A 27,962-nucleotide genomic window follows, 5' to 3' on the forward strand; every position below is an offset into this window, starting at 1 on the left:
CCTTCTATGTGCCAGGCCCTGGGAATACAAAGACAAAAATAAAACAGTTCCTGCCCTTTCCCCTTACATCCTACTGGGGGGAAATAACATATACTCACAGAATAAATACAAACCATATATAAAATTAATGCAAAGTAATTAGGGGAGGAGGACAGCTAGGTGGTTCAGTGGATAGAGCACTGGGTTTGGAGTCAGGAAGATTGGAGTTCAGATCTGGCCTCAGACACTTACTAGCTGTGTGACCTTGGGCAAGTCACTTCATCCCCTTTGCCTCAGTTTCCTCATCTGTAAAACAAGCTGGAGAAGGAAATGGCAAACCACTCTAGTGCCTTTGCCAAGAAAATTTCAATGTGGTCATGAAGAATTGGACATGACTACAAATGACTGAACAATGGAATGAGGGAAGGGGTTACTAACAACTGAGGGAATCAGTAAAGGACTCATTAGGAAGCTGAACTGAGTTTGGAGGGAAACTAGGAACTCTAAGGGGTGGACGGGAGGAGGAAGTGCATTTCAAACATGGAGGATATCCTACACAAAGGCATGGAGCATAAAAGGAAAGCCTCAGTCCCAACGTGTCATGGGGCTGGTAGGGGCAGCTGTTAGACAAAAATGGCCAGATCTAGAACATGACACGCTGACTTTTTGGATGGCTAATATGCTTCCTGGCCAGTAAACAATCAATCCTGGGCCATTGCCATGAGCAGGCAGAGTGATTCGATCCTCAGATCTGTAGCTAGAAGGAACAAGTTCTTCATTAACTCATTCTTCACTAAGCTTCTACTTGGGTGCCCATCGATGGTCCAACATCATGATTGTCATCCTCCTCAAACATTTTATGATCTGTAAAGAGCCTTATGCAGGGTATCTCAAAAGACTTAGGGCAAGCTATCAAAGCTTAAAACTGAACTAAGATTTTTGGAACACCCTGTACAAGTCATCTCATTTTCTCCTAACAGCTACCCTCATGGTGATCAGGGTAGAAGAGCATCATATAGGAGACAGAGAGTTAGATTCAGAGCAAGGAAAACCTGGGTTTGAATTCCACCCTCCAACACTTCCTAGCTTTGTGACTATGGGCAAGTCATGTAATTTCTCTCTGAGCCTCAGTTTCTCCATCTGTAAAAATATGGATTTTAATATCTGTAGCACCTATCTCAGGGTGGTTGTGAGGTTCTAATTCAAAGTGTTCTAAAAACCCTAAAGCACTAAATAAATATCAGTTATGACAATGAACCCCCATTTTACAAATCAGGAAACTGGGACAATATAATAATAATAATAATAAACTGAGACATATGATGGGATTTGCACAAGATCACAACAGCGACTGAATTTGATTTGAATTTGCCTAAGATCCTAGGATAAAAATCAAGAGATTTTAGAAATGGAAGGAAACTTCCAGATCATCTGATTTACCCCCTCCTTTTACAGATGAGGAAGTTGAGGCCCGTAGAGTTTAAGTAACTTGCCAAATGTCACCCAGTTAATAAATGGAAGAGCCAGGATTTGAACCCAAATCAGATATTCCATGCACGAGTAGAAGATACCCCCTATTTCCTTCTTACCAAGACTCCTTGGCCAGCATCACTCCACTCTCTCATCCTCCCACCCCTCTTCAATAAGCACCAGACCAGGTGCTGGCAAAATTTAAAAGCTGAGTTAAAAATAGAGCCAGTAATGAGGCATCTCTATGAATAGCTCCAGCAAATGGCCCAATGGCAGATTCTTGCCAGGAGGGGCCCTGCCCCCACCCTAGGGCCCTGCCTACCTTACTCCAAAGCCCTCTGAGCATGGAGGATATTTATACACAATTGTGAGCCATGACACAGACACTGGCATGGCTCAGAGGGTGACATGCATTCCTGCCCCATGAGCCAGGCAGCCCATAGACCCAGGTTAGGGGTGATGAGGAGCCAAGGGTTGGGGAAGAGTTACCGCATGGAGAAGAGACAGCAGGGGACCAGAGAAGGAGGCACCATATTCTAGCACCTGAATTCTGTGACATGGGTAGATCATTGTTCCTGCCCTTTCCATTTAGCTAAGAGTGGCTAAACTACCCCACCTTGCAGGGTGCTGGAGGAACCTGAGACCCAGAGAAGGCTTAATAGCAATCTGCCTTAGATTATACAAGAAGGACAGACTCAGATCTCAGGTAGTGTGGTTCACTGGGAAAAAAACATGGGATTCAGAGTCATAGGACCTGGGTTCAAATCCCAGCTCTGCCTCTTGTAACCTGGGTGACCTGGGACAAGTCACTTCTCTGAGAATCAGTATTCTCTTCAAATTTATTTATTTATTTATTTTTTAGGCAATTGGGGTTAAGTGACTTGCCCAGGGTCACACAGCTAGTAAGTGTCAAGTGCTTGGTCTGAGGCCCGATTTGAACTCAGGTCCTCCTGACTTCAGGGCCAGTGCTCTATCCACTGCACCACCTAGCTGCCCCGCAGTATTCTCTTCAGTAAAGTGGGGGGGGGGTCTTGTCTAAATGGTCCCTTTCAACTCTAAATCTATGATCCTATAAGACTCTGCTCATAAGAGATTCTTACTGTCTTGGAAGCCGCCCTGTTATGGAGTATCCTGAGATAAAGATCCTAAGACCTCCAGAACTAAAGATGGAAGGGATCTTGGAGATTATTTATTCCAATCCCTTCATTTTACAAATGGGGAAACTGAGGTCCAAAAAAGTTGCCGCAGCCTTCCTCTGTTAGAGGAGAAAGAGCCTTAGCTTGAACCTGGGCCCTGCCATTTGCTATCCACACGGCCTTGCTTGGACAAGGCATTGAACCTCTTCACTGCCTGCCCCCCTGCTTCTGATGTCTGCCTCCTGGCTTCCCTGACTTCCTTCAAATCAAAGCCAAAAGCCCACCTTCTGCAAAAAGAATTTCCCCACCCCCCACGAATGCTAGTACCTTCCCTCTGAAATTTCCGCCCCCCCTCCCCATTTACCTTTGGCTATATCTTTTATGACAGAGCTGTTTGCATGTTGTCTCTCTCATTAGACTGTAAGGTCCTGGAGGGCAGGGACTGTTTTTGCCTTTCCTTGTACCTCCAATGCCTAGTAGACTCTTGTTGACCTGTTGAATCTCTGGGACTCAGTTCCCTCATCTACAAAATGAGGACATTTCACTAGATATCCTCTAATTCCCCTTCCAGCTCTATATCTGTGTTCCCAAGACCAACAGAAAACATATGCTTATCCTACTTTTCATTCATCAAAGCAGTCCAACTATTTTGTGAGTGCACCGTATATGCCCAGGTGGCCATGCCAGGTCCTGTCTTGGCTGGCCTTCACTTCTGAGTTCTGTGATGGATAGCTGCGATGCAGTGGGAGCAAGGGGATGGTGGGAAGATCTGGGGGGATAGAGCAACATCAGTAACAAACCCAAACCAAGCAAGAAGGGGGAGGAAGTGAGAGGAGTGTGGTAGAATACAAAGGATTCAAGGCTGCACACCTGGTTCTCCAAAACTAAGTATGTGACCTTGAGGACATTACTTCCACTCCCTAAGCCTAAGTCTCCTCGTCCACAATTTATGGGGTCACAGATCTAGAGAGGAACTGAGAGGTCATCTGGTCTAGCCCCTTATTTTTTTTTCATTTTTTAAATTAATTCATTTTTATTTATCAACAATCACTTCCATAAGCTTTTGAGTTTTAAATTTTTCTCCCCCTCCCTCCCCACCTCCCTCCCCAAGATGGCAAGGAATCTGATATAGGCTATACATATACATTCCTATTAAACATATTTTCACATTAGTGATATTGTAAGTAAGAAATTGGTTCTGGCCCCTTATTTCACAGATGAGGAAACAGATCCAGATGGAGAAATGATTTACCCAAGGTCACCCAGGTAACAAGTCCAGACCTAGGATTTGAACTCAGGATCTGAGACTCCAAGCACAGTGCCCTTTCTACTATACTATTCTTAAAATGAAAGGGGCAGATCTAGGTGATTTCTAGGATGCCTTTCCAGTTCCAAAGTTCTAGGAATCATAAAGTTCTAGCAGGCCTACTCTGGTACTGGTCCTTCTGGCCCTGTTCTGTTAGAAGGCAGAGACATGAACCTCACGCAGAAATGAGATCCATCAGACTCCAGTCTGATCTGGGGTTTGGGTCCAATTCCTCACATCTGATGTCAGTAAAGACAGAAGGCCTCAAGTCCAGAGGAGTGAAGGAAAGAAGGATGGAAGGGAATAAACATTTGTCAAGCACATAGTATATCCCAGGCACTAGGTTAAGTATTTTACAAATGTTGTCTTATTTGATCTTTATAATAATCCTGAGTGGAAGGTGCTATTATTATCCCATTTTACAGATGAGAAAATTGAGGTAGACGGAGTTTAAGTGACTTGCCCAGGATCACAGTGCTAGCAAGCATCAGAGGGTGGATTTGAACTCAGATCTTCCTGATTCCAGGCCTAGTGCTCTATCCACTTTGCTACCTAATTGATTGAAGGCAAAGTCTTTCAGAGAATAAAGAAACCCACCCAGAGAGGGTCTTGAATGATGTCCTTTCCCTCCCTCCATCCAACTAGCCGCCACCAGTCATAGCGAATGCTCCTTGACACAATGCTGTGTGAAAGCCTTCCTGAGGGCAAGAGTGCCTGGCCCTGGAATTTAGAAACTAGATACTGATCCTCTGGATGGACAGGCAACGGCTGTTTGGCAGGGGTCCCTCTAGCTTCCTTGAGGGCAGAGATAGTCTTATTTTGGCTTTGTAGCCCAGTGAATAGCACAGTGCCTGCTTCAAGCATCTGTGACTTTATCCATGTGGGCACTCCCTTCACTCAACCAATCAAAAAACAAGTATTGATTAAGTGCATCTGTGTGCTAGACACCGAGGATGTAAATACAAAAGTGGGACCCTCTCTGTCCTCAAAGAGCTTACATTCCACTAGGCCCATAATCAGGCCTTTGCTAAGACCTGCTATAGCTTGGTTCTGCTGGCTTAACCCGCTCCAAGGTCCAAGGCTCCATCCTCTGCTACTTCTGGGAGCCCAGAAGGGGTTCCCCTGCTAACCCTCCAGCCCCAGCTGGCAGGAAGGACTTAGGAGGCTCTTGGAGGATCCCAGGAACCAAACCCAGAAGTGCCTCTTCTGGAGAAAGAGCCAACCACTGAGCTTCCCCATGACTTTCTTTACCCTTATCCCAAAGATAGGAAAGGGTATTTCCCTCTGCCACAGTGACAAGGCAGTGGTGAGTCCAGGGCACTCTCCACCCCCTGGAGGCCTGACCTCTCCTCTCCCTCACTCTTCCTACCACTCCAGTCATGGGATTGGGGTAGAAAAGGCTGAGCTGAGGCACCTGATCTCCCCACAACTTCCCCCGGTTCTTCCATCTTTGTTCACATAAATAGCCTCTAGTCTCAGTGTCCGGGCTTCTTCTGGGGAAGCCAGGCAAAGAGAACCCAGGAGCTGAACAGACACCCAGGAGAGGGCACATAAGAGAGAAAGCAAGTAAGAAAGAGAGAAAGTAAACCCTCCTCAGAATCCAAGGCCTTCCTAATATAGGCTTACAGCTGCTATTCCTATAGAGCTTTAAAGACTTCAAAACACTTTCCTCCAAAACACTTTCCTTTTGAGGTAAATCATAGCATCACAGATCTGAGCTGCCACTGAGTCCATCTCCTCCATCATCATCATCATCATCATCATCATCATCCTTCTTATCATCATGGTTTGGTCCTTGTTCCAGATGAGGAAACTGGGTCTCAGTGAAGTCAAGAGATTCGCCTATGATGATGATAACATGTAGTACTTTAGAGTTATAAAGCACTTTATCATTTCATCCTCTGAGAGTCAGTGTGATATAGTGGCTAAAAAGCTAGCCTCAGAGTCAGGAAGACTTGAGTTCTAGTCCGTCCTCTGACACAGATTGTCTGTGTGACCCTGGATAAGTCATTTAGCTTAGTGCCTCCCAAAACTCTCTGAGACAATAAGTTGCAGCCTGGGTGCCGAGTTACATTGAGAGAGGGAGTTCCCTCTATCAATGAAGTCACAGGTCCAGTCCAAAAATAAAACGACTAATTAAAAACCCCATGAGGCAGGTGGGGCAAATATGATCACCTCTGTTTTACAGATGAGGAAACTGAGGCTCAGGGAAGTGAAGTTACTTGCCTAAAGTCAGACTAGTCAATGTTAAAACTGGGACTCAAACATAGGATCTTCTAGCTGTGTGACCCTGAGCAACTCACTTAACCCCAATTGCCTTTAAAAAACAAACAAACAAACAAACAAACAAACAAACAAACATAGGATCTTTAGTTTTGCCCATAGTCAACGGGCAGCCAGGGGGCTTCACCTCACTGCCCAGAAAGGAAGGAGTCAGTTCTAAGTCTCATCCCTCCACTCTGCTGCTCCATCATGCTGAGTCATCCCTAGGCTGGGCCAGGATAGGATTCCACTGTCCATTTACGTAAACCTTCGGCTGCTCCAGTCTCTGGCCCCCAGGAAAGTACCCTCCAGTCCCACCCCCAGTAACCTCTTCTGTCCGTCTTCTCCCCTGACTCCCTATCCTTCAAACACCAGTTCAGGCCTCACATGAGCTCTCTTAATTGCAGGTTGAAAGGATTTCCCCCAACTTTGAAGAGCCATACCACTCCTTAGGTATGAGACAGTTAGACATTAGACAGCACCCTTAGCATTGCTACAGCATCTAGGATTGTTGGCTGTCCCTGTGAAGCAGGCAGTGCCTCACTCATGTCACCTGCCCCACAAGACCGTATACTCATTATAGTCAGAGGCTATCTCTCTTTCCTTGTGCCCCTCCTCAGCACAATTTAGTTTCCTGTAGATAATCAGGACCCATAAGAAATGTTTGTTGATGGACAAACAATGGAATAGAAAGAGCTCTGGATTTAGAATCAGAAAACCTGGATTCGAATTCTGCTTCTGTTAGTCACTAACTGTGTCACCCTGGGTGATTCAAATACCTTCTCCCAGCCTCAGGTCCCAATCTGCAAAATATGGAGACTGGAATAGATCAGGAATTTTTAATCTTTTTTTGTATGTCAGATCCCTTTAGCAGATTGGTGAAGTCTATGGAACCCTTCTTAGAATAATGTTTTTAAATGAATAAAATGAAATATATAGGATTACAAGGGAAAACAATTATAGTGAGATATAGTTACCTATATATAAATATATATTATAATATAATATATAGTTAATAACTATATATTTACATAACTATATTATGTTATATATTTAATAGAATATATAATACAATAAATGTATTTAAATATATTATATGATATATATATATATATAATTTTTAATAAAACAAGTTCACAGAGCCCAGGTTAAGAACCTTTGGCCTAAATGATTTGTAAGATCTCTCATAGAAGTAAATGGCATGATCAAGGTTCATACAGAGAGAAGACACTGCCACCTTCTCTACCTGTGTGACATTGGGCAAGTCCCCCAGCTTCCTTGGACCTCAGCTTCCATATCTGTGAAATGAAGGGAATGGACTCAGTGGTTTCTGAGGCCCCTTTCAGACATAGATGGAAGATTCTATGATCTAGGCCCCTTCTGGCTCAGATACTTTGATTCTATAGGGCTGGGCACTGCCCTTCCTTCCGAGCTCCTAAGTATATTCAAAAATCAGTGGTAAGCAGTGTCTAAGCCAAGATTTGGTCACTGAGAGCTGGGGCTGGTGATAAGCCTGGTGCCTCTTTCTGTACTTCTCTCCACTAAAACCAGTGCTGGTTCATCTCTGACAAAGTACCCTAAGCCACAGTTCCCCACTGCCCCGCCCAGACCCTCCCTAGGCTTAACTCCCTTCACCAGATCTCCCATCATCCCTTTTCCCTCCCAAAGAGTAATCCGAAGGCCCATGTAGTTGGCCAAGGCCTACACCCCACCCATATTAGCCATCCCCTACTGACCAAGGGTAGTATTATGTACCTTACAGCCCCCTTCTCCCACCAGGCAGGCAGGGAGTCACTCTGGGAAGGATGGCCAGAATGTTCCTGTCTGTGGGGCTCTGAAGCCCGAGGTCCGCAGCCCCATTTGGTGCTCAGACATCTCCCAAGGCCCTCCCTTCGCACCCAGAGTTTCCTCATTTTTCTCGGGGTGCTATTTCTCACCCAGCCTCCACTGGCCCCACCAAGACAGGAAGTTGCACAAGTTGTTTCAAGATACAAATGTGACCAAGGATTACTAACCGGGCAGAATGAGCCACAAGCCTGGAAGACCTTATACTCCCATACTTGAACACTCATCAACCCTGAATTCAAATCTCATCCACTCCTGGGGGCTCCAAAGGCACTCACAAGAAGCAACCTCCATCCTGATGCCAAGCCCTATCCAGACAATAGCCTTACACCCTCTCCACCCAACGCTGGCCAAAATGACCATTTGTACACCCAATACTGGGCTCTTGTGGAACTCAATGTTGGTACCTCCAGGGGCCCTGCCTGAGCATCTCTTGACCCCCACTGCCCAGAAAATGAATCAAAACCAAGGCACAAGGAATAGAGAGAGAAAAGAGCTTGGCCCAAGTCAAATTCCTGGCCAGGTCCTGCTCAAAACATATAGGATCAGATTTCCCTCTGGCCCCTCTTCAGAGAGAGCAACCCTCCTCTCATGCCCACAGCCTTAAACTGCTGAATCTCAGGTTTGGGGGCAACATCAAATACCACCGGTCTCCAGTTCATAACCTTTACTGACCCACACAGTCAGGGGACTGAGAAACTGCCAGGAAGAAGTAGGTTTTGAATGTCATAAAATAGTAATTAAAATACTAGCTGGCATTTATATAGCACTTTGGTTGCAAAGCACTTTACATACCTTATCTCATTTAATCCTCACAACAATCCTGGGAGGTAGGATTTGGGTGGGGGTCTAATTTTTGGTACAAATCATCAATTTGGGAGACTCCCAGTATGGAAACTCCCTCCACTGTTAAAGATCAACAATTTCCCACAACTTCTAGTCTTGGAGAGTCCATCACTCAAATGGGGTCACTGAGAGATCAAGTAACTTGTCCATAGTCACACAGCCAGGAGGTGCCAGGAGCAAGACTCAAATCCCAGAGTTTTTTTGGACTTCAAAGGTGGCCTCATCTGTTCACTGTGATGAGCTGACTCATATGAAGTAAGTACTGCAGCAATTATCATTCTCAATTTACAGATGAGGAAATCACGACTGTCTTTAAGAACTCTTGAACAATCTTGACATTAATAACATGAATAATAATCAATCTATAAACATTTATTAAGTACCTACTATGTGCCAGGCACAGTGCTAAGCACCAGGATATAAAAAGAGGCAAAAGACAATCCCTGCCCTCAAGAAGCTTAATAGCAATAGCCAATATTTATACAGAGCTTTAAGGTTTGCAAAGCAAATTACCAAAAATTATCTCATTTGATCCTCACAACAACTCTGGAGGAGCAGGGTGTTTTTGTTACCTCCATTTTTCAGATAAGGAAACTGAGGTAGGCAATGGTTAAGAGATTTATTTGCTCAGGGTCACACAGCTACTAAGTATCTGAGGTTGGATTTGAAGGAGCTCAGCATTCTATAAAAGTACAATTTGCTTTACCAAATACAATGCTTTTAAATTTTTCTTTCATTTGACTAGCATTTATTAAGCACCTGACATAGATGTCAGGCACTGGGCTAAGTTCCAAGGCCACAAAGAGAAAAAACCAACCTGGTGAACAAACAAAAAGTACAATGAGATCTTGAAATTTCCCTCCTTTTTAGGCAGTTAGCTGCATGAGGAGAAAGATGTGCTCTGCCGGAAAACATAATTGCAAACACTTATTCCTTTGTCCCACCTTCACGGTGATGGTGGTTAGGTCATTTCCACAAAAATTTTTCAGAGAATGCAATTCCTTCCCCTCTTACAGAGGTAGGGGACCATGGGTACAGAATGTTGTCTAAACTGTCAGATTCAGTTTATATGTTGGTTGTTCTGGCTGGACTTTTTTTTTCTTACTCTTTTGATTTTTGTTACAGGAGACAGTGGGAGGAGACGAGAAGGGAGAGAGATGTGTTCAAAAACAAAGGTGATATCTTTTTTGTAAAAAACAAGATACACAGGGAAGGAGAGGGAGAAAATTGAAAACTCAAAAGTTTATGGAAGTGAATGTTGAAAACTAAAAATAAATTAATTAACTTTAAAAAATAAGTAATTAGGGGGAAAAATAAAATGCCATATATATATAAAAAAGAAAACAAAACAAAACAAAAGACATCAATAAAATGTTTTTAAAACATTTTTGTAGAGATTGGAAAGGAGGCATACAGGTTGGTAAGTAGTTACTGATAATCTCTCAGTTGCCTATTTTGGGAGCAGGATGCATGACTTTGAAAATGAGGAATTGTGCAAAAGTGGATGTCATCAGAGAAATGGAGGACTAGGGAAGGAGCTGGATCATGTATCAAGAATGAGAGAGAAGCAGTGAAGAGCTGAGTTCTACACTGGTATCCGCACAATGTCAAGGGATCTAGAAAACGGCTGTCAGCCTACACATTGTGTGAACCCCTGAGATTCAGGGGAACACAAAGACAAGAGTCACACAGAACAGAAGAACATGGATAGGTTGTCATCTGCATCCCTGGAGAGAAGAAGAACATGGCTGAGATCACAGATTCACTAATGTATGAAAGTAGAGATGAGGAAACTAAAACAAAGAGCCATCCTAAGGGTCACATAGCTAAAGGTCACATTCGAACCTAGGTTTTCCAATTCAAGTATTACTTCCATGGCACATTGCCTCTTACAAAGTGATAAAACAAATCAAATAATGGCCACAGGCAATCACAAAAGATGAAATAAATAACTTTGATCACTTGAAATTGAAAGACTTCTGCATGAACAAAATCTACACAGTAAGGATGAGAAGGGAAAATGTCGACTGGGGGGAAAAACTTGTATCAAATATCTCCGATTAGGATTTGGTATCCAATATATACATAAGGTAACTATCACAAATATATAAGACCAAGAATCATTCTCCAATGGATGTGATCAAAAAATAAAGAGTTCTCAAAAGAATTGCAAACTATTAACAATCATATGAAAGACTGCTACAAATCACTGATGGAAAATACAAATCAGAGCAACTCTGAGGTTTCACCTTATATCCAACAAATTGGCAAGATGACAAAAGATGGAAAGAGTCAGCATCGGAGGGGCTATAAGACAGGTTTATTAAATCACTGTTGTTGGAGCTGTGAATTGGTCCAACCATTCTGGAAAACGATTTTGAATTACGCTAAAAATTACTAAGAGGTCTACACCCTTTGATTCTAGGCACATGCCTCAAGGAGGTCAGAGACAGAAAAGACCCAAAATATTCCTAGCAGCACAGAACTGGAAACAAAGCAAATGTCCATAGGTCGGGGAAGAACTAAACAAATTTTAGAAAATGAAAGTCACAGGACATTACTGTACCATAAGAAGTGATGAATATGAAAAATTCAGAGAAGCATGCAAAGACTTATATGAACTTATGCAGAGGGAAATAAATAGAACCAGAAAAATAATAGTGACAACAAAGAAAAAGGAGAGGACAAAAAAACCAACATTATAATTATAATGATCAAGTTGGCCTCAGAGCTTTGAGAAAGGACACCATCTTCTCTCTGTAGAAGTAAGGAGTGTATGGATGTGGAATATTACACATACATTGGTTTTGCTGAATTGTTTTGGGTTTTTTCTTCATTTTTTATTTTGTCATAAGGACTGAGTGTGGCTCACAAGAGAGAGTAAGGGGGACATAGTCAGAAATGAAGATGCTATAAAAACAAGGGATAATAATAAAAATTAAAATTAAAAAAAGACAAAGAATCTCAGAGTTGGAAGAGCCATTTAGTCCAACCTCGTATTTGAGCCAGACTCTTCACGACAATAGTGCCAACGGAGCCTCTGCTGCTCCAGAGCTACTTCCTGGCTCTCTCCTCTCTAAGCTTCTTCTATGCAGACCAACATCTCCACCTTCTCCCTCTGGTAACTGAGGCTTCTTCCCTGGGTCCCTGGGCTCTGACAGGTCAGTTTTGGCCTTATCTCGATGGGGTCCCAGGCCTCCTCTTTAGTTCAAAGCCTACTCTGAGCCATCCCATCATATCCTACCCCCTTTTACAGTTCCCCTTCCCACTTTGTCTTTCCTCATTAGTATGTGTCTTGAAAGCAGGTGACATCTTTTTGCTTGGGCAGTGCCAAGCACATAGTAAGCACTTAATAAATGCCTTATCTACCTAGCTATCTAAAAGCCCTCAAGTCATGAAGAACTTGAGGTCTCCCAAGACAGCCCATCCTATTTTTGTTTGGAAGCTTCCCCTTAGGTTGAATTTAAATCTTCCTTCTCAAAACTTCAAGTTTTCCAGGCAGATCCATGACCAGTACCCTTGCATTTTGGGGTTCCTAGCATCCCTAGACTTCAAAAGGGCCAGACAGACCAACTGGAATCCCTCTTCTATGTGACAGTCCAGGAAATATGTGAAGACAACCGACATGTCCTCCCTAAACCTTCTCTTCTCCGGGAGAAACATCTGTAGGTTCTTCCAATCACAGTAACACAGAATCAAAGATCAAGAGTTGGAAGAATCTCCAAAGCTGAACCCCTTCGTTTTCTAGATGAGGAAATTGAGGCCAGGGAGTTTAGCCGTTTTGAGGACTCCAGTCACAATTGGCCTTAGGGCCAAAAGAGATGAACCAAGCGCTACCTATAGTGATTTTGGAGGCACAGAGAAGGTCTTCCCTTCTTTGAGAAAAACCCCAAAACAGATCTCCCACCTGCTTGGGGGTGTTTCTAATTTCAAAACAAAAACTTCATTCCTCTGGCTTACAAACTCCCCGAGCCCTTCCCGCCCAGTTAAATGCAAATACCCCTGGGAAGGGTCATGGAAGGAACCATTTACCAATCACTTATCTTTGCATGAATGAGTAGCAGATTCTCTCCTGATAATAAATTTAGATAGAAGTAAGGAATGCAATGGTCTCCTCCTATCTTCTACCAGGGAGGATGGGTCAGGATAGAAGGAACAAAATGGGAAAGGTGGAGACCAAGAGGAGGACTGCCTTCTACCAGGAGGGCACGGGACCTAGAACTGAAAGTGGTCCTTGGAGATCATTTGGCCCAACCCTCTCATTTTACAGATGAGGAAATTGGGGCCCAGAGAGGGGAAGTCACTTGCCCAGGGTCACAAAGGTAGTGAGTAGCAGAGTCAGGTTTCCAAGCCAGCTTATCTGACTTGGGACCAGAGTTCTTTTGCAGTATATCGTACTGTATTCCTCCTGGGGACGGTGGGCCTTTTTAAAGGCACAAAAAATGAGTCAGGGCCCAGCCTGCCCCTCACCCTAGGACCAGGGGGACATGGTCTGAGAAGGGCTTGGGGGGGGGGTTGAGGGTGGAGGTGGAAGGGGTGCCGAGTTTCCTGCCCTCTGATTCCCAATCACTAATCCAGGGGAGAACAGGACAGAGGCTGGCAAAGGGGCCCCAGATAAGGGGCACAATAAGCCTAGTTTATCACCCTAGTTTATCACTCGTTGGTCCAAGGGACAAAGTCAGATGTGGTTTGCCCCAACCCTGAGCTTCCCCCAGAACCCCTCACTTCAGTGGCCTTCATCAATGGGCCAGGAGGCCTTGAAGGGCCCTCAGAACAGGGCCATCCCACTTCCCTCTAGACAGAAAGGTGCCTCTTAGCCTAGACTGGAGCCTGTACAAAATGCTGAGTCTGAGGCCCACGGTCACCTGACTCCTTAAGCTCGGTCTGACCTATGGAACCTTAGGACCAAGGGAGAAGAGGCAGAGGAGCCTCCATCCCAGAGCAGAAAGCCCTTCCCTCCCCTCAAGACATAATGATAATAATGATACCTTACTATTATTGTATCCATTATTTCATTTCATCCTCACAACAACCCCCTAAAGAGAGGTGGGGCAGGCCTCATTATTCTCACTTTAGATGAGGACACACTGAGGGCCAGAGGCAATAAGTGGTTCATTCCCAAAGGCCACAAGAGGAGCTGGTGGCAGAATCTAGAACCGCTCAGAGTGATACACTGCTTGGCCTTCCCTAAACCCTGTCACTTCAAAACTAAAAGGGCAACAGGACCACACAGATCTGGGGCTGAAAGAGACCTGAAAGACCATCTAGTCCAAACTTCTAATTTTACAGATGGGGAAACTGAGGCTCAGAGGAGGTTTAAGTAACGTGTATGAGGTCACATAGGATGTAAGAATTAGAGGCAGGATTTGAACTCATATCCTCTAACTTTAGGGTCAGTGTACTTTTCTCTGAGCCACGTTGGGGTGACTGGTAGAGGAGGAGGGGGGAGAAACGGTGTTTTTTCAATGCTTCCTACAGGAGGCCTTTCCTAATACTCCCAGTTTCTAGTGTCCCTTCCCCTGCTCCTGCAAAAAAAAAAAATTTTTTTGTTTTCCCTTGTATGTATTTTGTATATAGCTAATTATGGAGATTTTGTCTTTAGTTACAGAATGCCAGCTTTCTAGAGGTAAAGATTTATACTTTTGTCTTTGTAGCCACAGTGCCTGGAAACACAGTAGGCATTTAATAAATGCTAACTGATGAACACATTCTGAGTCCCCTTGTGTCCCCCCCCCCCCCTCCCCCCACCCCCCATTGAGACTGCACCTTCAGGCAGAGGCATCTCAAACTTCCTATGGGAAGTCTCCTGTAGAAGCAAAAAATGTACTCCCCTCTGATGGTTTATGGCACTTTAGGAAAGATGTCTACTGACGATCTGTGTATCTCCAAGGGTCAGTTTTAGATGAGATACCCTATGCCAGCCATTCCTAGCATAGGGTAAACAGAGGTTTGTCCCTGGATGTATGGAAGGGAGATAGTGGGGGCAGCCGCCCCATTGCCATCCCAGACCCTGGCCAACCACTCTGCATCTCCCCTTGATATATTCCTGAGCTGAAGGGCAAAGCCAAACCTGGAGGGCCTCTCTTGTTGTGCCCTCAGGCTGCTGTCCCCTCCCTGCCACCACCATCAATCCGCCCGGAGCAGTTTGGGCCAGTGAAAAGAATACTGGGCTTGCTGTCAGATAAACATGGCCTGATGCAAAAAAAAAAAAAAATGCTGGATTTGAATCTGAGGATGTTGGTTCAGAACCAGGTTCTGCTACTTAACATCTGAGTAATCTTAAACCCCCTAAGCCTTCCTCATCTGTAAAAGAAGGGGGTTGGCCTAGATGATTTCCAAGGTCCTTTCCGATTCTAAGGCTTTGATCACACTCCAAATTCTGGCTCTGATACAGACTACCTGAGTGACCTTGGTCAAGTCCCTTCAGCCTGTCTGAAGGTCACTTTCTTCATTTATAAAATAAGGGAGTTAGACTAAATCTCTGCTCTCTAAGTTCCCTCTCAGCTCCAAAGCTAATGGTCCTATGTACAAACACACACCCCTACCTGATCAAGAGGCTCTGAGTCAGCCCCCAAAACTCTACCCTAAAATTAGACTCCATACATCTTCGGATCCATGCAAACACACACTCCCTCCCACCCACAATATCTTTGGGACTATTCTGTGGCTCTTGGCACCACCCAGTTGGAAGAGTCCCAGGGCATTCCATTCCCAGGAGACGGTCCCCAGCCTGGGGCTAGGGTTCCTGGGAGGAGAACAGGGTCAGTGCACAGCCAATGCATGACATGGGGAGCTGACAGTCTTGCTGTAAGCATATGAGGCAGTGGCTGGCAGCGGGAGGTGCCCCTACCCAAGAATCCAAAGGGGTCATCTTTAGCTAAGAGAGTAGCTTCAGGCCCTTGGTGAGTTAATAGCCCATTTGGGATTGTCAGAAAAATTTAGTACAGAGCTTTACACGACAGGTGTTCAGTAAATGTTTGTCGTTGAGTGAGTGAATGAACGAAGGAATGAATGAATGGAGAAGGGCAGAGGTAACAGAGGGCCACGGGCAGACAAGACAGGCCCAAGGGATTCTTTAACCATGGAGAATTGCAGAGATGAGAAGATCTGGGGGAAAGAGGAATTGGTGGGTCTGGGGCTTAGATATTCTACTTCTAGGAATCTCCAATTGTCTTCTAAACAAGTCATGGGGCCACAGTGAGATTCTGCTGCAAAAGAACAAAGTGGAACTGAAGGAGAGAGGAACTACAGAAAAGAGGAAGAGGGCATGGGGACAAAGAAGAGAGGAGACAGAGCAGGGTGGAGGCAGAAAGCAAGGGGCCAGAGGGGAGGTGAAAACAAGGCAGAGAAAGGAAAGAAATGGAGATGTGGGGAAAGTAGGGGACAAGGGACAAGGAAGCAGAGGAAGAGAAAAGATGAAAGAGGTAGAAGAGAAGAGGGACAGAGAAGGCTGAGGGAGGAGGGAAAGGTCAAAAGAAAGGGAGACATTATATGGATTGGCTCCCCAGGAGCCAATGATTCAGGCGGAAATTTAGAAAATGTAAAAACAAAAGATATTCCTAAAAAAGATTTTTTTTTAAAGAGGGAGACATAAAAAGAGTTAGAAAGGGATAGGCATTATGGGCAGCTAGGTGGCACAGTAGATAGAGTACCAGGCTTGGAGTCAGGAGGCCATGAATTCAAATCTGGCCACAGATACTTACTAGCTGTGTGACCCTGAGAAAGTCACTTAATCCTGTTTGCCTCAGTTTCCTCACCTAACAAAATGAGTTGGAGAAGGAAATGGCAAACCACTCCAGTATTTTTGCCAAGAAAAGCCCAAATAGGGTCACAAAAAGTAGGACATGACTAAACAACAACAGAGAGTTGTAGGGAAAGGAGTAGAGAAGAGAAGACAGTGGGACCAAGGCATACAGGGAAAAGGAAAAACTGGGTGACAAGGGAGTTGCTGAGGAAGTTGATCCCTGAGCAGAGTGGGTATTCTCAGAGAGAACTATCCTTTAAGAATGTGGTAGGTCAGAGTTGGTAGCTGGGCAGGAGGACAGTAGATCAGCAATGACCAGACCTAAGGATGCCTGAGTCATCAAGACCAATTTAGCACAGGCATCCCGGCACATGGCCACAGAGACACCATTAAGCAGGCAAGTGGATCAAAGGCCATGGTGGCTTCCAGAGTTCCCAAAGCGAGAGGGATTCCCAAGCCCATTTCTCTGTGACCACTGTTTCCCAGCCTCAGTCCCCAGTGCAAAGGAAGAGAAGGCATATTGGGATACGGAAGAAGATGCAGAGAGAGGGAAAGAGAAGGCTAACCAGCAGAACACACCATGGGATATAGAATTCATGGAATGCTAGGACCATATATTTAGAGTTGAAATGGACCTTAGGGACCATCTAGTGCAATTCCTCTCTTTTTATAGCTGAGGCAATTGAGGCCCAGAGAAGTAAAGCATCTTGCCTAAGGTAAGATGGTACTAAGGTACCACACAGGTAATAAGGACTCAGATTCCAAAGCTAGTAGAGCTCTACTCGACCCCCAAAACCTTCAAACAAAGTGAGAGATACTCCGTGGGCCTGAAGATTAGGGATGTGTGATGAGTTGAAAGCTGCCTTTCCGGTCAATGAGGGCCTTCCACCTGAGAGAATCCCAAGCAAGGGGAGATGGTACCCCTCTGATCCCTGATGAAGTTAAAAGAAGGTTAAGAGAACTGGGAGGGACCTTAATCTATCTCATGCAGAGATGAGGAAACAGGCCAAGAAAGAAGTGACTTGTTGGACCATGATTAAGTAAGTCTATTAAGTGCCAGAGGGGAATCTGAACCCAGTTCTTCTGGCTCTGGAACCTGTGTTCTTTTCACTAGGAAAGACGTTTCCATTCAATTTCTCATGTTCCTATAGACCTCCTTGTATTTTCAGGCATGTCAATCTAACTGACTCAATGAGACAGCAAGCTCTTAGAAGTCAGGGACCCCTGTCTTTTCTTATCCAACAACAACTTATCTTTCTTTTTACAAAGCATTTTGGTTCCAAAACATTCTCAGTCAACTTAGCTTTCATTTCCTACCTGGAAAACCATAACACAAACAGGTAAGGAACTCAGATATGATCTAAGCGGGGAAGCTGAGGATGAGTGAAGTGACTTGTCCATAGTCAATCCCAGTTGGGAAGCATCATAGTAGAGACTAGAACTCAGATCTCCTGACCTGGGCCCAGCCTCTGTTTATCTTCTGTAGGGGCGAATAAAGGGTGTAGACACAGGACAGGCAGGTGCTTCATAGTATTTAACTAACACAATTGAACAGAATAAAGGCAGCCTGTTGCTGTAGACAGAACAGTGGCCAGAAATTCAGGAAAGAGAGCTGGGTTCTAGGGGGACCCCCCCCCCCAAGCTGCCTCATTTCTCTTGAGTCTCAGTTTTCTCAACAGGAAAATAAAAGGGCCCAAATGAGTAAAGCTCACCCCTCTCCCTTCCAAGGGGTGGTTCTATGATCCGAAATCAGTCCCCAAAGCCACGGACTCCATCCTGGCAAAGGACAGCTGAAAGGACCTCAGAGAGTCCAGGAAGGGGGAGCTGGTTGGGGTGGGGCAACAGCCAGGCCTCGTTGTTGGCGTTCTGAAGCGGGCAGTATAATGTGTCACCTCCCTGGCCTCGCTTCTCCCTGCAGGGACCACCAGGAGCTACAGCAGCTGTTGCTTCTAAACCCATAATAAACAAGTCAAAGGACAGGCTGTGACTTCGCTGCTTAAGCAGGAGAAAACAAACCTGTCCCCACTCCTCCCCTCCCCCACCCCACTCCCAAGTATATCTCTACCAGCACACACCTAGTAGCAACATAGGGAGAAGAAAGGAAGGGGAAGAGGAAAGGGAAAGAGGAAACATTGCCTTAGGATGAAGCAAAGGGAGCTCAGAATTCATTTAGTCTATCTTTCCCACCACCACCCATTTTACAGATGAGGAAACTGAGGCTCACAGAGGTTTTTAGTGACCTTCCCATTGTCACACAAATAGTAAGATGGCAGAGCTAGGATGAGAACCCAGGACTTTTGACTGCAAAGTCAATGTATGTTCATTATTTCTTATGATTCCCCAGCTGGATTTTGAGCTCTTTAGGGCAAGGACTGCATCTCATCTCTTTCTATTCAGCCCCCACAGTGCCTAGTACAGTGCTGGGCACTAGCAGTAGGGTTGATTGACAGACACCAAAGTAGAGAATACTTCTCAGACCTGGGGGAGCCCATGTGACCCCTCTCTTTCAGGGCTCTTTTCCTCCATATTTCACAATACAGCACAGTCCCCAACATAGAATCAGGGGTCACATAGCAAGTAGAATCATATGTCTAGAGCTGGAAGAGCCTTCAGAGGCCAGCTAGAGTAACTGCCTCATTTTACCGAATGGGAAACTGAGGCCCAGGAAAGTTAAGAGACTTGTTGAAAGGTCACACATAAAGTAGGCATGAGAAGCAGGATTTGAACACAGGTTTGATGTTCTTTCCACGGTATCACAATGCTTCCCTGTCCTCTTGGGTACAGGCAGGGTCCCAGGACCGCCAAACATTCACAGGCATTTCTTCCTAAATCACAGAATAATAGTTGGAAGGGATAATTAAGATAATTAGAGATAATCGAGTCCAACCTTTCCCCCATTTTACAGATGAAGAAACTGAGAAATGGTATGATCTACTCAGTCACACAGAGAGGAAGAAAGGCAGAATTTAACTTTGGCTGTTTGGACCTGGCCTTCAGTGCTGTTGTCACTATATACTAGGACACGGGTTCAAACCCCAGCTCTGCTACATACTGTCAGTGTGACCTTGGGGCAAATCATTCAACCTCTCTGGGCCTCAGCTTCTCCTTTCCTAAAATGAGGGGGCTGGACCAGATGACCTCTAAAGTCACTTCCAGCTCTAAACCAATGAATGCCTCTACAATCTTAAGCATCGTGAAGCTAAGGGTCTTGGGCCTACCCTGATCATAGCAACTGCAGCCTGACGTAGCCCCCATCCTACGTATCTCCAAACTTCTGTTCTCTCAGGGTGTTTTTCTCTATATAAAGTCTCCTCTTCTTACCCTCTCCAGTGGACTTTAGACTCTCCCTCACCCCACTCCCAGCATCCATACTGTCCCAATTCATCAGTAAGGGAAGGTAAGTGGAAGGCCCTGGAGTCAGGAAGACCTGAGTTCAAATCCTGCCTCAGACACTTAGTAGCTGTGTGACTCTGGGAGTGACTTAACCCTGTTTGCTTCAGTTTCCTCATCTGTAAAATGAGCTGGAGAAGGAAATGGCAAACCACTTTAGTATCTTTGCCAAAAAAAAACCCCAAATGGGACCATGAAGAGTCAGACACGACTGAAATGATTGGACAACAACAAAGCATAGTGGTGGGAGAGCTAGATAAACAGTGAGAGAACCTGGGTTCTAAGCCTGATTCTGCCGCTAACTCCCTGTGTGACTTTGTACAAATCACTTCCTATCTTGGGCCTGTCTCCTCACTGATAAAATGAAGAAGCTGCATTAGATGATTTCTAAGCTGCCTTCAAGCTATAAATCCTATGTTCCCTTCCCCTTATTCCGACTAGGCTTAAGTCCCACCAAGAAAAATGATCAGAAACCTTTCCTGCCTGGTATATGGTAAGCACTTAATAAATGCTCTATCTATCTACCCATCTATTTATCTTCTCCTATCTACCTATATCCCCTCTCTATTTATCTTCCATCCATCCTAACTAGCTACCTATCTTCTAGCTAGCTAGCTATTTATTGATCTTCTATCTTCTACCTATATCTTCTATCTATCTAGTTATTTATTTATCTTCTATCCACATATCTATCTTCTATTTATTTTCTACTTTTTTCTATGTATCTAGCTACTTATCTTCTATCTGCCTATCTATCTTCTGTTTATTTTCTATCTAACTAGCTATTTATTCATCTTCTATATATCTCTGACATTAGCCATCCTCAGAGAGAGGGCTTTAAAAGTTTTCTTCCAATCCCACAGTTAAACATGACCAATTGCTATTTAAGCAAGCCTGCCTAACTGAAACAGCAGGGCATCCTGGGGGAGAGACAGAACATGTCATCCACCAGATGAATTAAACTAACACCACCACCTCAATCACTACCTCCCCTCAGATGCCAATGGACACTGCCCAGGAGCCTGCCCCAAGAACCTTGGAAACAGCAGTGCACTCTAGACCACTGGCCCTGCTTCCAGCCTGGCCCTACAGCCATCGACTAGGAGAGCGATCGCTATACACAAAGGGTCTACTTTTCTTGCTACCACCTACACAAACTGCTGACCAGTTGCTACCAAAGAACCCAAGAGCCCTGGGACTGGTAGCAGGATCTACTTCTAGCCCAGCCATCATAACCACGAGATGGAGAAGCAATTCCCAAGGAGATGCAGCCTGGCAACTGCTTCTGGGGGTGCTGTAGTCACATCTACTGAAGACCCAGAAGAGAAACTTCTCACCGCCAAAGTCCTGGCTACTGTCAGATAATTATACATCAGAAATTGATGTGATTTCGGCAGTGGAAATGACAATAAAGGAGAGGCATGACCATCTGCTTTGCCCCTGTACCTAAGGACCATGGGACTTTTCCATCTGACTTGCAGCTAAAACCTCTATGTATCTTCTCCCCATTAGAATGAGAGCTCCATGAGAACAGAGGCTCTTACTTTTCTTATGTGCGTCCCTAGGGCTAAGCATAGGGCTTACTAAGTGCAATTTCATTCATTTCTGTGGTTAAGATAAATCTTCAGTTTTTGCCCTATCACTGACAGTCATCTTCTTCACCCACAGTTACTTCCCAACTCAGAAGATTGGCCTATTTCACCGACAAGGGGAGAAGCCTGGGTTGGCCTAAAGGAGGCAGACGGATAACAGGGGACCTGAACATGCCCTGTCCTGAAGGAACCTAAATGAGGAGAGAAGGAAGACTAGGAATGGGAAATACTGCATATTCTGTCATCTCTCCATGACCCTGCTACCTTCCTTTCCAGCTCTGTGACCGGTAGACCCTCCAGGCCTGACTCGGCCACAGTTGAACAGGAAGATGGATCAACCAGTTTGTGCCCAGTATGGCGCTGAATGTGATGAGGGATATAAGACAACCTGAAAGGCATTCCCTACCTATGGGAGTTCACAGTCTGCTTAGAAGAGAAAAGAACTAGAGGCAGCTAGATGTTGCAAAGGATAGAGCACCAGCCCTGGAGTCAGGAGGACCTGAGTTCAAATCTGGCCTCAGATATTTATTAACTAGCTGTGTGACCCTGGCCAAGTCACTTAACTCCATTGCCTAGCCCAAAAAAAAGAAAAAAAATTCTTAAAAAATTACTTTCATTGATACATTTAATATGATGGTACATGTATGGCCTATATCAGATTGCTTGCCATCTTGGGGAGTGGGGAGGGGAGAGAGAGAAAAAATTTGGAACTCAAAATAGTTGAAAACTATCTTTACATGTGATTGGAAAAAAAAATTTTTAAAAAAGAAAAAATTGTTTTTTCATTTCTGAATATAAAACTTTCCCTCCTCCCCTCCTTATCCTTTGTATCAAATAATTTTTAAAATAAAAATAAAAGCTGTTCATTAAAACCACCAAGTGATTTCCCCATCGTGGGTCTCAGTTTTCTCACTTGTCAAATGAGGAGGGTTGGTTCCTTCTGGTTCTAAATCTTATAATAGACCTGCATTCTAGTCCTGGCTTTGCCACTAAATCCCTGTGTGACCCTTTGAGGGCTGGAGGAGTGTTTCCCATGTGGAAAATGAGGGAGCTAAACTATGTGTCTGCTAAAGTCTCTCACAACTCTGAAGTTGAGGAGTTTTAAGATTTTTGCTCCTGCCCCTCTCTCGGACCAATGATTCTCCCACATGACAGGTCCGGCCATTGTTAGCTACAATCTGCCTTATATAGCTTCCTTTGCAATAAGACAAGAAGCAAAATCCTCCCTACTTGCCCCTCCTGACACAGCTATCAAGTTCATCATAGACTTTCCGGTCTTAGGTCTACAGGAACGTGCTTTGAGTGAGTCTGGAAGCAGCAGCTCCTAACCCTAAAACCTTCAAACTTGCATAAATCTGCCCTCGAGGGCAGCTAGGTGGCAGAGTGAATAGATTGGGGGTGGGGGGGTGCACTTCGACTGAGAAGGAGTTGAGTTCAAATTTGACTTCAGACACATACTAGCTGTGTGACCCTGGTCAAGTCCCTTAACTGTTTGCCTCAGTTTCCTCTTCTGTTAAATGAACTGGAGAAGGACATGGCAAACCACTCCAACATCTTTGCCAAGAAAACCCCAAAAGGGGGCAGCTAGGTGGCACAGTGGATAGAGCACCAGCCCTAGAGTCAGGAGGACCTGAGTTCAAATCCATTCTCAGACCAGACACTTGACACTTACTACCTGTGTGACCCGGGGCAAGTCACTTAACCCCAATTGTCAAAAAACAACAGCAACAACAACAAAAACAAAAAAGGGTCATGAAGAGTGGACCATGACTAATTGACTAAACAACAACAAAAATCTATCCTAGGGCAAGGAAAGAAATTGTCCGGAGAAGGAGACAGCTCACTGAAAAAGAAAGATCTCTTGGGCAGCTAGGTGGCACAATGGATACAGCACTGGTACCAACTAAAACTGGCCTTCATAGAAGAGAGCTTGGGATAGTTACAGAACCTCTTTGGGCCTCAGTTTCCCTATCTGGAAAAGAGGTTAGTGTTATTTATGCTACTTATTTCATGGGGTGATTGGGAGATGAGGATTAAATGATCTCTTAAGTCCTCTTTCATGACCCAGAGCAAATCATCTCATCTCTCTGCCTCAGTTTCCTCATCTGTAAAATGAGACAGTTGGACTAGGTGGATTCTAAGTTTCCTTCCAGCACAAGAATTCTGGACCTATGACACATTGATCCTTTCCTGGGAATGTGCTCTCATGTCCAGGTGGCCCAGCCCATGCCCAAGGGCTCTAAACAGTCTCAGAGGATAGCAAAATTCCAAGGATATTCATAAGGCAGCCAGAGCCCCAGCCCCAACTTTAACATCATCTCCACCATGAATTGCCTAGAGAGCACCTAGCTTGAAATCCAGAAGACCTGAGTTCAAATCCAGTTTCAGATACTTAGTAGCTGTGTGACTCTGGGCAACTCACTTAACCCCTTTGTGTCTCAGTTTCCCCACCTGTAAAATGAGGATATCAATAGCACCAACCTCCCAGGGTTATTGTGAGGATCAAATGAGATAATAATTTTTTAAGTGCTTCCATATTACCTGGCATGTAGGAGCACTATACAAATGTTAGCTATAATGATGATGATGCTGCTTACAATGAAGCCTTCCATAGTCACCCCATAATGGTAGGGATCTTTCAGCCCTCTTCAGAACTCATAGAACACTTTGTTTTGCCACTTCCTGTCTCAGTTTCCCCAACTGTAAAATAAGGTCCCTTCCAGCTCTAAATCTATGATGATCACTTATCCTATATCATTCTGCATTGTAATTTTCTATATTTGTACTTTTCCCCCACTAGACTACCAGTTCCATGAGGACAAGTCTGATCTAATTTTTTTTATTCTCCACACATACCCCTTAGAGCTTAACACAGCAGATGCCTAATAATAAACATCTGAATTCAATTGAAGCCTATGCAGTTCATCACCAGCACAGCCACCCTCTTTCCCAAGGGGGCAGGGAGCCAGACTGGTTTTTAGAGCCAGCACATTCTGGGTAGCCCCTGCTGGAGCCACAAACTGCCTGCTACTCTGAAAAGGAAGGAACAGGAGTCACTGCAAGACCAGAAGCTGGGGAAAGGGGGAAGGGGGAGACTGGCAGAGTTTCAGGCACTGTTGGGTATATATATACACGGGTGCTGAGAAGTGATAAAACATACAATTACAGTGAGAAACAGGACTGGAAATAGGGACAGCTAGAAGCCAGACACTCAAGAAGTCACCAAGTCTTGAGAAAGTAGAACTTACTCCAGCCCTGGGGCTTCCTCCTGCCTTCTTTCTTCCCACTAGGAAATGGGCTACATGGAGGAGGGGTGGGGAGTCTGGGAGCAGACACTGGGCCCCTCACTTCACACGGCACTTGGAAGCTTGAATTCATCGTTACCTGCCCCATCTCCTCCCTGCCCACCCTACTGTCACAGGAATCACTGCACTAGATAAGCAACTTTTCTTCCAGAATTCATTCATCTAACCATTCATTCAGTAAACATTTATTAAGTACCTACTGTTTACAGAACACTGTGCTAGGCACAGAAGAGGGGAAAGCTGGAGGGAAAATTCATGTAAGACATGATCCAACCCTCATGAACTTAGTTTAGTAAGGGGATGAGACATAGAACAACCAAACCTTTATTGAGTGCCTACTGTGTACAGAGTTCAGTTCAGGGGTTTGGACCTGTCTCTTCCTCTAATCCTCTACCATACCAGGATCCCAGGTACCTCACTACTGAGGAAAGGAAGATCTGAGAACACCAGTACCACAAGGGTTTCTTGCTCTCCCTCCCTGTCTCCTCCCCCTCCAATTGTCCCCCCACCCCCCAATCAAAAGAGCATCTGGCATTGACCAAATGTTTGGTCCTTCAGGAATGGAGCCAGTAACTTTTTTCTGGTTATAAGATTCCCAGGTAGCCTGATGTACTCTAGGCTGCCATCCTTCTGTGCTACGGATGGGGAAACTAGGGCATAAAAGATTATGGTAGATTAACCCACAACCTCAGAAAGTATAGACCAGGGAATTCCAACACCAAGTTATTAGATTGTTCCTCCTGCCTTCTTGAATATAGTGAAAGAATGAATGAAAAAGCATCTATGAAGCCTTACTTTGTGCAAAACACTTGCAAAGTAGCTGGTGATAGCAGGTATCAGGCTAGTTTCAGACAGAATCAGGTTCTGGTGGAAAATAGCCTAGAAGAGGAAGTGCCTTAGGCCTGGAGGAGGAGAGAGACCTGGGAGACCTGGGTTCTAGTCCAGGCTCTGCCCCCTAACTGTCTACATGAGCTTGGCCAAGGAATTTCCCCACTCTAGGCCTTGCTCTAATATCTTCAACTACAAAATGAAAGGTACTAAAGTGTCTTCCAAACTTTGCATCTCCACCCCATGCCCCAGCCATTCTGGGATCTTTGCCCCACGACAGCAGCCTCAGAAGCTGCAAACAGGGTATCTATCACTCTGAGGTTAGAGACTAAGGGAGAAGTAACCTACAGTCAAACCTGGTCACAGAGACAGCAAGCACCCTGAAACAGGTTGTTCTTTTAGTCTCTGTCTCTCTCTTTTCTCCATTCACTTCTAGACCTAAGCTCTTGCTGGAGACAGAGAGACTGTCCTCCAAGCCCTCAATGGTTAAAGGGAAAGGAAGGGTAGGTTGAAACCTCTCTGTTCAGTCTCCGACCCCAGGAAAGTGTTGAAGAGGGTCAGGACTTTATCCAGAAAGTGGCAGAAACAAGTATTAATTCAGACACCCTAAAGACAAAAGAGAGAGGGGGAGTGATTTGGAACCCAGAGATACCGCTGAGGGCAGGGGAAAGAGTGGGTAATCCAGAGACCAAGAAGTGGTTAGGTGTCGCAAGAAAGTGTGAATTGTAAAGAGTGGAAAGGGGAGGGGGGAAGGGAAATAAGAGGACTGAGGAACCTAGGGATCTGGGGAAGGAGTAGGGTCCTGGGGCCGAGGCAAGAACCAAAGAGATCGGGTAGGGCCAGGTCCCGGGACTGAGGCTGGGGTCTGAAGCTCTTTACAGCTTGTGCCCCGCCCCCGGGAAAGGTGCTCAGAGGCCAGGGCGGGCCGGGCGACAGCAGCGGGAACCTGCTCACGCAGCCCCAAGCGGCCCCAGGGCGGCGGAGCGGAAAGCTATGGAAAGCCTGGGTCAGGGAAGGAGAGAAGGGGTGGGGCGGACAGGACCCGGGCCGGCCAGAGCCCCTGTCATCGGCCCGAGAGGCAGGGGCAGGAAAGTGGGCGAATCCCGGGCCCTGGGAAAGACAGGGATCCGGAGTCTGCGGCCTTGGCAAAGGAGTAGGGGCGCACTGATTTAGGGGCGGAGCATCCAAAGCACCGGGAAGCGGGGGCGCTGGGCGGGCAGACGGGCGGGCTACAAGTTATTTGGGGCTTAGCAGAGGAAGGGAGCCCTCCGAGGGAGAGGACCGCGGGAGCATTCTCCAGAGTGCCGGTGTTGGCACTCTTTGGAGACAAGGCAGAGCTAGACAGCTAGGCGAGCGCGCATTAGGAAAGAGGGAGAAGATCAGAAAGCTACTCTCTGGGGAGAGGGTACAGCCAGTGGGAGCAACTTCTCCCAGCTCGGAGTAGGGGGAGGTGGGGGGAAGATGCAAGGGGAACGGGGTGGTCCCTCCCTTGCGAGCCTGGCCCCCCGTGTGGGCGGGACGCTGCTCTGGACCCGCCCACTCTCCGGCCATCAGGCGCAGCCTGGCCCGGGCCGGACACAGCCCCCGCACACCTCCCCTGGCCCCCCTTCCGCGCCCCGCCCGCCCCGGCAGCCCTGGCCGGGTCGGGGGCGGGGGTGGGGGGCGGCGTGGGGGAGGGAGAGGAAGAGAGCTGGGCCCCGGTCTTTTCCCGTCTAGTCCCACTAACTCCCAAGTTCACTCCCACGCCTCGCCCACTTACACTCCGCAGCTCCCCGGGCCGGGGGAGGCCCCAGCCCGGGCCCCTCCCGCCTGGTTACATAAGGTCCCGGCGCGGCTGCCCCCCCCCCCCCCCCCCCCCCCGCCCGAGCCCCGGGGGAGAGGCCGGAGCGCCCCCCCCCCCGGCCTGCGGGACAGCGCCGGCCCTGCGGGGACAGAGGGGACGCCTCCTGGTCCGGACCTGGCAGGGGGATTCCCCATCTCCTCCTTCTAGCTCTCGCCCAGTCCAACCCGCTGCCCCCGCTCCAGCCACCTGTCTCCGGTACCCAAGGGAGTCAGGACACTCTCCTGTCCTATGCGGGAGCCAGGAATCGGGGTCCCGCTTCCGCGGACCCCCCGGTCCAGAGTCCGAGGTCCCAGCGCCCCCCGCTCCTCCGGCCCAGCTCACCTCGACCTGAAGGTCAATCGGCCCGAGCGGCTCCGGCAACTTGTTCAAGTTCAGGTGCCCGGGCCGGGAGCTGGCGCGCGCCCCGCCCCGCCCCG

The 27,962-nt window shown here is 46.2% G+C and overlaps 2 protein-coding genes across 3 annotated transcripts in view; one reads left to right on the forward strand and one right to left on the reverse strand.

Moving 5' to 3' along the window:
* Positions 1–27,877, forward strand: part of LOC114053368 (basic proline-rich protein-like) — a 37,167-nt gene extending 9,290 nt beyond the window's left edge. Inside the window, exons 2-3 of the mRNA XM_027876339.1 lie at positions 26,585–26,856; positions 27,148–27,877. Coding sequence (XP_027732140.1) covers positions 26,585–26,856; positions 27,148–27,877 — 1,002 coding nt within the window. The remainder of the gene's footprint in view (positions 1–26,584; positions 26,857–27,147) is intronic.
* LOC114053493 (transcription factor EB-like) overlaps positions 1–27,949 on the reverse strand; it is a 78,402-nt gene extending 50,453 nt beyond the window's left edge. The window contains exon 1 of one of the 2 annotated variants that reach the window (XM_027876598.1): positions 27,868–27,949. The gene's annotated coding sequence lies outside the window, so the exon portion shown is untranslated. Of the gene's footprint in view, positions 1–7,908; positions 8,002–27,867 lie in introns of those variants that run through there. The other variant, XM_027876599.1, reaches the window with a different exon arrangement.
* Between the last annotated feature and the right edge of the window lie 13 nt (positions 27,950–27,962).

The sequence above is a fragment of the Vombatus ursinus genome, unplaced genomic scaffold (genome assembly GCF_900497805.2).
Source record: "Vombatus ursinus unplaced genomic scaffold, bare-nosed wombat genome assembly UNPS02014811.1, whole genome shotgun sequence".
Taxonomy (NCBI): Eukaryota; Metazoa; Chordata; class Mammalia; order Diprotodontia; family Vombatidae; genus Vombatus; species Vombatus ursinus.